This window comes from Bison bison, unplaced genomic scaffold, assembly GCF_000754665.1.
Source record: "Bison bison bison isolate TAMUID 2011002044 unplaced genomic scaffold, Bison_UMD1.0 scf7180017864314, whole genome shotgun sequence".
NCBI lineage: Eukaryota > Metazoa > Chordata > Mammalia > Artiodactyla > Bovidae > Bison > Bison bison.
The window spans coordinates 1,730,687-1,741,610 of NW_011494886.1; the positions used below are offsets into that span (position 1 = coordinate 1,730,687).

Below are 10,924 nucleotides of genomic sequence, written 5' to 3' on the forward strand. Positions count from 1 at the left end.
CACTTCCTCTCTCTAAGTCCTTTCCTGTCTGGATAATTTGAAGAATCAGTTAAGCATCCTCAAGGACTCTGCTTTCTTTACTAATCTATCCCAACCAGGCAGAGGAATGATCCTAGGAACACCTTAACTAGTGAAAACCTTCCTTGGTTTGGGCAAAAATATTTTAAATGTTACAGAATGCAAACTGTGACAAGTAGGTAGATGCTTAGAAATGTGATTGAAAGGTGACCATTTTTAATAGTTTAGAAATGCTTATGTGATGTCTCCCAGCTCTCTTACCAGATCTTGGGAATAAGAACTGCATCTTACAACATCACACAGTCCTGGTAGATAAACAGGTCGCACAGGTTGCTCCCTGGTATAGGGTGACTTTGGGAAAATCCTAGGCAGACAGCAAGGTCCTTGGGAGCAGGAACTTCACAGTCCAGGACCTTGAAATTTCTCTGCATTTTCCCCTGCTTCTCTTTCCCTCATGTATCATATGATCCTCTGCCTTCCTAAGACCAACTTCTTCACCTGTGCTCTCCATAGTGTCCTCTCCAGCTTCTTCCAACCTGTGGACTTCCAGATATTGCACACCCTCTCTAAAAGCATCCTCTTGGGCCTCTTCAAATGTGCTCATAGTCTCTCCTTCAGAGCAGTCTTCCATCAGCATCTTGCTACTTCATTTAGATATTTTTCTCTGTTTTTTCACCGGCAAACTTCTAGAAAGAGAGATCTGTACTCCTAAACCACTGTATCCATTGGTCCCAAATTCTGTTCCTAAGGTCAATAGCAAGTGCCTGATGATGAAGCCCAGTGGTCTTTCTCCCTCCCCCTCTCTGCCCTGTTTGCAGCTGCCAGGTCTCTCAGCTGTGTTGTACTCTTCCAGGCCTTCAGAACTCCCAGGCTTTATTTCTGCTTTTGGCCTCTGTGTTGTGGTTGCAGGAGGCATATCTTCAGGTTTCTGACTTTTCTCATTTGTTCTTTCCCTTGAGAAGTTTGTTTAGTCCCAAGGCAGCGGCCATCCCCACCTTGGAGATGACTCCAAGAAGTTCATGCACACGTTTTTCCTGAGTTTTAGTCATGCTCTTTGCTGGAGTTCTCTACCTGGAAATAACTATCACTCTCTTTATCATTGTTCATCTGAAACTACTATTTGTGGGAATCCCCTTCTTCACCCTTCATATTTTCATGGTGAATCATTAAGTTAGGTTTATATCATCCAATTGTGTAACTTTAGGCAAATTCTTCAATGTTCTTAGCCTCAGTTTCCTCATTTGTAAAATATAAGTGATTTCTGAATCTGTGTCTATAAATGTACCCTGACCCTCCTACTAAACTAGCTCAATTGACCTAAGCAAATTGTGCCTTTTTTCTAAGAATGTCTTCATTTTAAAATGAAAACATGAATATTTAATTCATAAGGTTGACTGGAGGATTACATGAGGTTAAAAACTACAAATGCATAGCAGGATGTCTGTGTATAACTCTTAATATAGCAGCTATTATTCTTCTGTTACCCACGCTTGATTCTTTGGAACATTTTTGATTTCTTCTTCTCTCCTATAGCTAGATAATGACTAGGTCTTATCAATCATTCCTAGTGTCTTGATAGTAACTTTCAACATTGACTACCCACCTACTTCTAGGCTTCCTGCTAAATGTGGTGGTTCTTACCTTTACCGTCACCTACAGTGTAGGCATTGGTATTTCTGTTGAGCAAACTGCTTCGGAGATTTAAATGACTTAAGTCACTTGGCTTGTGCCTGGCTGAGGTGGAATTCAAACTAAGTCTGGCTGCCTTTACAGTCAGCTCTGTTTCCACCATCCTGGTCTTTCTCTTCCCTCTCCTCACTGCTGTCGATTGAAATCTTCCTTCCTCTTCTCACTGATGTCAACTGAAATCTGTCTTTCCTATTCTTGTGTCCAGTGGCTTCTTTACCTCCAATCTCCCCCAGTTCCATTTCATCCCATCACCAACAGATTTTCCCCTGTCTCCTTCCTGGGAGACATTTAACAACTTCCATTATCTCCTGAAGACATCTGGCATTTAAGGCCTCCCTCTCTGGGCTCATTTCTTATATTTCTGTCAAAGAGCTATTTTTGTGTATTTCCAATGTACTTTTGTATGTACTATGATTTTTAAAAGACATTTTCTCTACCTGGAAATACTGCCCAGATTAAATCTCAACAATGGACATGAACTTGGGCAAACTTTGGGAGATGGTGAGGGACAAAGAGGCCTGGCATGCTGCAATCCACAGAGTCACAAAGAGTTGGACACAACTGGGCCACTCTGAACAACAACAGCAATGTACTTTGTGTATGTACTATGATTTTTAAAAGACATTTTCTCTACCTGGAAACACTGCCCAGATTAAATCTCATTAATAACATAAAGATTCTGCTGACTGGGTGAGCCTGTTGTGGCTGTTGTTACTATTTTAACAAACACAACTCTTTAACTAGTTCTTGTACAGAGTCATTATTCAGAAAATACAAGTTATTACAGTAGAGCTATTATTGGAGACCTCTTTTTGATCTCAGCATTTCTTAATAGAAGGCATCCAAATTGGAAAAGTAAAACTGTCACTGTTTGCAGATGATATGATACTATACTTAGAAAATCCTAAACACAATACCAGAAAACTACTAGAGCTCATTCATGAATTTGGTAAAGTTATTGGATGCAAAATTAATATGCAAAAATCTGTTGCATTTCTATACACTATCAAAGAAAGATCAGAAAGAGAAATTAAGGACACAATCACATTTACTTTCGTACCAAACAGAATAAAATACCTTGGAATAAACCTACCTAAGGAGGTGAAAGACCCTTACTCTGAAAACTATAAAACGCTGATGAAAGAAATCAAAGAACACACAAACAGATGGAAGGATGTACCGTGTTCTTGGATCAGAAGAATCAATATTGTCAAAGTGACCATACTGTCCAACACAGTCTACAGATTCACTGCAATCCCTATCAAATTACCAATGACATTTTTCACAGAACTAGAACAAAATTTTTTTAAGTTTGTGTGGAAGCAGGAAAGACCCTGAATAGTCAAAGCAACCTTGGGAAAGGAAAAAGGAACTGGAGGAATCAGGCTCCCTGTCTTTCGAAGTTATACTCATCAAAACAGTATTGTACTGGCACAAAAACAGAAATATAGATCAATGGAACAGGATAGAAAGCCAGAAATAAGCCCATGCAATTATGGTCAATTAGCCTATGGCAAAGGAGGCAAGTGTATACAATGGTGAACTTGGCATTTCTTAGTGCCCTTGAGTTCAGCAGTTCTGTGACTCCTGTATCCATTCTCTGGCATCCCTATTGTTTTCTGAGGTAATGGTATCTACTCTGGAAATGCACACGGAGGGTGTAGAGCTCAAAGATACCCAATGCAGCATTATTTATAACTTTGGAAAGCTGAAAATATTAAATTATTTTAGGACAGTAATGTAGCCATTAAAATAATCTTTGCAAGGAATTTTGAACACATGGGAAATGCCTTTTGATATGTTTATAACAACAACAAAAGAATCAAGCCGATAAGCAATGAGAGCTGCTGCTGCTGCTAAGTCACTTCAGTCGTGTCCGACTCTGTGCGACCCCATAGACGGCAGCCCACCAGGCTCCCCCGTCCCTGGGATTCTCCAGGCAAGAACACTGGAGTGGGTTGCCATTTCCTTCTCCAATGCATGAAAGTGAAAAGTGAAAGTGAAGTCGCTCGGTCGTGTCTGACTCTTAGCGACCCCATGAACTGCAGCCTTCCAGGCTCCTCCGTCCATGGGATTTTCCAGGCAAGAATCCTGGAGTGGGGTGCCATTGCCTTCTCCGAAGCAATGAAGGCAGCAAACAATAAAAAGCAATATACAAATTACCTTTTCATTAAGACTTCAAATATATAAAATATAGGGGGAGACCTTTTGATTAAAGAATTATTAGTAATTTTTTTTTGGCTTTGCTGCAGTTTTCTATACTTTGCAAGTTTTCTGCTTTGAGGCCATAAGCCTTTTTTTTTTGACTGGTGGTTTGTGGGATCCTAGTTCCCTGACCAGGGATTGAATGCAGGACCATAGCAGTGGAAGTGCCAAGTCTTAACCAGTGGATCACCAGGAAATTCCTGAGGGCATAACTTTTCATTCTCAGACAAAATAACATGATGACTTACAACAAATAATGATGCAGGGATAATTCCCTGTGTTGGGGTCCCCAGGATTATTCCCAGATTCATCGATTTGCTGATAAGACTCATGATACTCAGCATATATTATAAAGGTGATTATGACTTATTACAGCTAAAGGATATAAAGCAAAATATAGAGGAAACCAGGGGCAAACATGCAAGAATCCTCGCCCAGTGCAGTCACACAGAATGCACTTAATTCCTCCAGCAATGAATTGTGACAACAACATGTGAAGTCTTGTCCACCAAGGAAGCTCATTAGAGATTCAGTTTATATTGGGATTGGTCACATGGGCAGGCTCTGCCTGGCACCTACTAAAACCCCAGACTCCCAGAAGGAAAGGAGAGGCTCGGCATGCTGTTTCTGTAAACAGTTGAGGCACAGCTAGCCACTCTTATCAGGGAACGTGGGAATTCTCTGGGAATCCAAGTTCCAGATTCCAGTAAGGGGTCAAACCTTGCACCGGCCTTGCCAAGGCTGGCAGCCTCCGACCTGCTCTGTTAACTCTTCTGCAACTTCCCTTGATCCTTGTGGCTCACGCTTCAGACTTCCCCAGGGAATAAGGACCTGGATTCTCACTTGCCTCATAAACCCAGAATCGATGCCACGGTGGCCTTTGCAAAGTCCAGTAAAGAGACTGATAATGTTATGTTTGAGGCACGGGATTACAGAGAAGCCATGGCCCACAACACCTGCTTCCTCCCACCCACGCTCTTCTCAGGGTTGGAGAAGTGGTCCCCAAGTGGTGCTGGCAGGGAGCCAGGGCAGCTTAATGAGTGCCAGTGTGCCAGCTTCAAGTTCCTGGCTGCCGACTTTGTTTGTTTTTCCTTTGGCTCTAACTACTTAAAAATCAGTTAGCTCACAGTCCTTGGAACGCAAGCAGCACAGAACTGTTGTCTTAGGAATGTAAGTCCCATGGGCCCTGGGACTCTGAGTGCAGTTTGGGTTCCTTCTACAAACAGAGTGTGTCAACATTCCCCCCGTGGGACATCCTGGAGAGTGATGACTTCATGCTCACTAGCTCAGATTCTAACCCAGGAGCAGGTCTCAATGATGTCATGTCCTCAGCGTGGGTACAAAACCACAGGGGATTCAGGGAAATTCCTTGCTCTGCTCCTGTACCCCATCTCCTGTTGTTTGTTGGCCATCACTAGCACCTGCCTTGACACCAGTGAAAGTAGCTAAGCTGCAAGAGTCAGTTTGACAAAGAAATTCATGTTCTTCCCACCTCTTCCAGCTCCCTTCACCCAGTCTGTGTTCAGTGGAATCTGAGCACCCTATGACATCAGATAAAGAAACAAAATGTTATTGTGATGGAAGCAAGCCCCTGTGTTTATTCAACCTACCCGAGAAAAGAAAGCATTTCTGCTCATACTTGCTTACTGTGATTAGGCTTGATGAATACTCATTGTTCGTTTATTTAAGTATAGCAGCCAATGGGATGAATGTTTATTTTATGCATGTGCTTACTTTTGCTTTTTATCCCACCCCCCCATTCTGTTTAGTAACTTATATCGATGAAGATGAACATGAAATACTTGAATTGTCATCAAATGAAACATTCTTGGTCATGCTAAAGATTCCAGAGGAGTGTGTTTCTGAAGAGGAATTACCTGACATGCTTGAGAAGCGGGTAAGTTACCTTATGTATTGTTACTAAGTTCTTAGCATTAGAGTGTGAATTCTTCTGGAGCAGCTGGGTTAGAGCTAGCCAGTAAGTAGCTTCAAGCTTGGATTCTTTGGATACTGGCAGAAACCAGTGCTTAGAAATAGATTTTCTGTAGCGCAAAGCTGGAAGGAAGAGCCCTGGTCTCCAGCTGAATGTGTCCTGGAGGACAGTATTCTGTTCCTTACTTTGGTCTTAGGTTTGATTCAACCTGAAATTTTATTGAGGGTCTGTGAGGTGCTAGACAACATGCTTAGTGCCAGGGCCACAGAGGCTGTGCCCTCAAAGGGGGCTCAAAGTCCAAGTAGAGGAAGCAATTAAATAGTTATGAGCAGTGTGGTATGTTCCATCACCGAGATATGTACAGTGTGATTTACAGCCACAGAGGAGGGATGGAGGCTTGGAGGGCCTCCTGGAGGAGGCGATACTCAGGATGAGTCTTGAAATGTGAAGTAGGGGTATTCCAGATTAGAGAGCAGAGGACACAAGGGTGTCTGCCCAGCAGTGTGCTATGACCTCCACATGCTGTGTAGCGGAAATGCAGAGGTGAGGCTGAACGGAAAGGAAGGGGTCAGATCATGACCCCTGGTTCTTTGGTGAGGTCCTGGAAGATTTTAATCTGCAGGCTGACATGGTCAGTTTCTCATTTTAGTCTTTCTCTGGTGATGGGAAAACATTGGAGTGCTTGGTTAGAAGGTATTGCAATAATCTGGGTGACAAGTGAGGGAGCCTTGAATTTGGGCAATGTCAGGGGAGATAATTGAGGTTCAGGTGAGATTTCAGAGGTCTGTTACCTCAATAGGACTTCATGGCTGGTAGGATGTGGGCTGAGGGAGAGCATGGCTCCAGACTTCTGGTTGGGTGACCACGTGGGTGGATGGTGACATCATTCATGGAGCAGGGAATGCAGGAGAAGGAGCCTCTGTGTGTTATGGGGGCTCTGCAGTAAGACCACGAGGGTTGGTTGGAGCGGCCCTGGTTACCCTGTCAAAGACAGAGTGGTTCACAGTCAGACCCAGGAAAGTTTCTGAGAACTCTACGCATGACCAGCCTGCTGTCTGTCACTCTTGTCCCTGTGGTAGATAGGTTGAACGGGGTGAGTTCCCTTTATTTCCTGAAGGGCAGAGTCTTAACCAGTGGATGGCCAGGGAAGTCCCTTCTTCTTTACTTTTTTGATTGAGGGATTTGCATTGGCCGAGGAGAGACCGAGTGAGCCAGGATCCACAGGTGTCACTGTTCCAGACTGGCCTCTGTGTCAGAGGGAGATGGGCATCAGGCACTCACTCACAAGCCGTCTCTCTGGTCATAGAAGCAGATGTAAGCAGATTCTGCAGGTGTTTTTAGTTCATCGTGGTATAATGGCTGAGGAACAGGGACTGGTGGGTCTCTGGGGCAAGTTCACAGGCCTCTTTGAGTTGGTTCCTACTGTGATAAATGGAAATCACCTCACTTTCCCTGTATACCCACAGATGCATATAAAGAACTTTGTTAAGGCATTTTTAAAAAGTATTATCTGATTTGCAGATGATAAACATAAGGTGCAGTGAGGTGAAGAAACTTCTGCTCTCTGGTTTCCCAACAAATGTTCAGGAAAAAAAAATGGGGAACTTGGAGATATTACTATCTTACTGTCAGATTGAGAACCCTTTTCTTCCACTTAGGCCAGTTTCCAGGTTTGGAAAGTAAATGGGAATGGATATTGAAACACTGCGCCCTCTGTTTTGCTTTATTGTCTTGCTTTTCTAAGCACAGTTTTCCTGGCTCCTCTCATATCTCAGTGCCAGTTTCCTTCTGTTTGGGTTGGGCCGATAACTCAGCTTAAGCTAGCCCGGTAGCTACTCGGCGTCATAGCTTAGCTTACCTGCTCGATGCCAGAGTCAGCGCTGGCCCCTCTGATAATGCAGGGGACGTATCCTCTTCCTCTGGAAGATTTTTTTTTCTTTTTTTAACATTATCACTTAAAAAAATTGAGATATAGTTGATACACACAGTATTATATGTTTCAGGTGTATGACATAGTGATTCACAATTTTTAAGGTCACATTCCACTTATAGTTGCTAAAGAATATTGGCTATATTCCCTGTGTTATATAATATATCCTTATCGCCTGTTTATTTTATATATAGTAGTTTGTACTGCTTAAGCCCCTACCCGCATCTTGCCCCTCCCCCTTCTCGCTCTCCCCTGATAACCGCTAGTTTGTTCTCTGCATCTGTGAGTCTGTTTCTTTTTTGTTGTTATATTTACTCATTTCTTTTATTTTTTAGATCCCACATATAATTGATATCATGCAGTATTTGTCGTTCTCTGACTTATTTCACTTAGTGCAATACCCTCCAAGTCCATCCATGTTGTTGCAAATGGCAGAATTTCATTCTTTTTAATGGTTGAGTAGTTTTCCATTGCCTACATATACCACATCTTCTTTGTCCATTCATCTGTTGATGGAGTCTTAGGTTGTGCCCATATCTTGGCTATAGTAAATTGTGTGTGTGCGCGTTCAATTGTATTTGACTCTTTGTGACCCCATGGACTGTAGCCCATCAGGCTTCTCTGTCTGTGGAATTTTCCAGGCAAGAATACTGGAGTGGGTTGTCATTTCCTTTTCTGGGAGATCTTCCCACCTAGGGATTGAAGCCCTGTCTCCTGAGTCTCCTGCATTGGCAGGTGGATTCTTAACCACTGGATCACCTGGAAAGCCCCATTATAAATAATGGAAACTGGTTTCTGATGAGCCACTGTGCCTGACTCTGGTGATCAGCTCACTTGCGCTCAAAGCTCCGTTTGCATTCAGCCTCACTGGCACAATATGGGAAACACTAGAGCAAGGGGTGAGGAGCGCCTCTTTTCACTTTTTTGATCCCAAAGTAGCGTGGTTGACAGCTCCTAAATATGTAAATATTTCCTAATCATAGTAGGTGATGGTGCCACAAACAAAAATATTAGAGTGGACACTGAAATTGACCTAGTATACCACTCCATCTCTTAACATGAAATTTTAAAACTTTTTCTGAGTATCAGTGTGCAAAAAAACACAGTGCTTAGGCACCTAAGAATTAATGAAAGGAAGAAGGAGAGGGAGGGAACAAAGAAGGAAGGACAGACATAATTTCTGACAAATGAAGCTCAGTCTAAAAGGAAGAGAGGGATAACCAGGTGGAGTTTGATGTATGACGCAGGGCACCCAAAGCTGGTGCTCTGTGACAACCTGGAGGGATAGGGTGGGGATGGAGGTGGGTGGGAGCTTCAGGATGACCAGGACACGTGTATACCTATGGCCAATTCATATTGATGTTTGGCAAAAACCATCATGATATTGTAAAGTAATTATCCTGCAATTGAAATTAAAAAAATAAAAGGAAGAGAGGGATATTGTTGTTGTTATTGTTGTTATTTTTAGCTCTTGAGAAAAAATGCCCTCTCTAGCATCCTCATCCTCCTCCCTGTTCTGAGCAGTCCTGGGACTGCTCCAACCTCCGGGTTTTCTAAATGACTTTTGGCCTGTTGGCAACTTTCTCTGGGGCTGAAAAACTCTAAGATGGCCCAGTCATTTTCCCCACAGAGTTCTTGACACTTTTTATGCTGCTTTCATCCTTGTACTGGAGACACTGTCCTCCTCGCTCCATCTCCACTGGGTTGTGTGGTAAAACGTGAGGACGCTGGGCTTAGTGTCTAACATCCAGGACTAGATTCCTTACTAGCAGAGTGATCTAGGGCATGTTTTGCAACCTTCCTGAATGCCTAGAATTTTTTTTTTTTAATCAGCACAAAGGGAACAGAGAGCAGAGATAGCAGTGCCTCTTATGTCAGTTTCTTATGCAGACGACAGCCATAGTGACAGGGAAGTGCTCTCAACCCTTCCGCTCTGCCTCAGAGAAATTGGATTGTCACCAGTGACTGTAGTGGGAGCAAACAACAGATGCAGCCTCCTTGAGATTCTGCTGAGGGTAGGGGGGAGACGACCGGCAGGTTTTCCTTGGGGGTAGTTCTGCTCTTTGCTGCAGAATAAAGCAGTGAGGCGACAAGCCATGATGGGTGCAGCTGGGCACACCGAGCTCAGCACAGAGGAACCATGGGGGTGAAATTTCCAGAATGATGTTAAGGCTGAGGCTTCAGGCCGGCAGGAGTGGATCTAGCTACAGTCTTGCTTCCAGCCTCAGAGCTGGATTCGTGCTGGGGGTGTACCCAGATCCCAGCACTGTCCTGCCTGCTAAGAACAAGGCATTTAAACTTCAAAGTAATAATTTTGAAGAGATGCAATGTAAATATGTTCAGCCACAAGTTCTGGGATACTATAGGTTAGGTTTTACATCTCTGAAACATGATGGAAAGACTAATCAAAGAGTGGGAGAAGATATCTGTGACATAAAACCAACAGCTAGTATCCAGAGTGTAAATCAGTTTGGGTAAGAAAAATGCAACCCGAGAGAAAGAACACTAACAGACAATTCAAAGGTGAGAAATCCCACAGAGTTAAGGATTTTCATCAGACATCCTTCCATCTTTTCATGAAAAGATGCTCAACCTCACTAGAACGCAATATGACAGTGTGAAACACAATGAAAACTCATCAGATTGGCAAAAATTGAAAAATATGGTAACCTTAAATGCTGGCAAGGCTGTGGGCAATAGGGCACTTGTGCATTGCTGGGAGGCAGTGAAATGGAGTGCAATTCAGAAAGAGTTAAGGTAGAGATGTGCTAACTCTTAGACCCAAGTCCACCTCTTGGTATATGGCCTAGGAAATCTCATACCTGTATGAGAAGAGAGGCTTAGGGATGTTCAAGCAGATCACCTCAGCACAGTCGTGGCAGGAGACAGTCGGAAACAAAGCACATGGCTACCAGGATGGGGAGAGAGGGGGTGAAGCTGTCACTTCACGGAATCTCTGCAGAGTTAGGAGTCAGACTGAATGACCTCCATCTAGATGTATATTGTGTTGTTTAGTTGCTCGGTTCAGTTCAGTTCAGTTTAGTCACTCAGTCGTGTCTGACTCTTTGCAACCCCATGAATTGCAGCATGCCAGGCCTCCCTGTCCATCACCATCTCCCGGAGTTCACTCAGACTCATGTCCATTGAGT

General features: G+C 43.4%; 1 protein-coding gene across 1 annotated transcript in view; it reads left to right on the forward strand.

Annotated features, from left to right (window-relative positions):
* The window catches only part of LOC104997816 (chromosome unknown open reading frame, human C3orf52), a 41,587-nt gene that overhangs the window by 19,615 nt on the left and 11,048 nt on the right, over positions 1-10,924 (forward strand). The window contains exon 3 of the mRNA XM_010852744.1: positions 5,682-5,809. Coding sequence (XP_010851046.1) covers positions 5,682-5,809 — 128 coding nt within the window. The remainder of the gene's footprint in view (positions 1-5,681; positions 5,810-10,924) is intronic.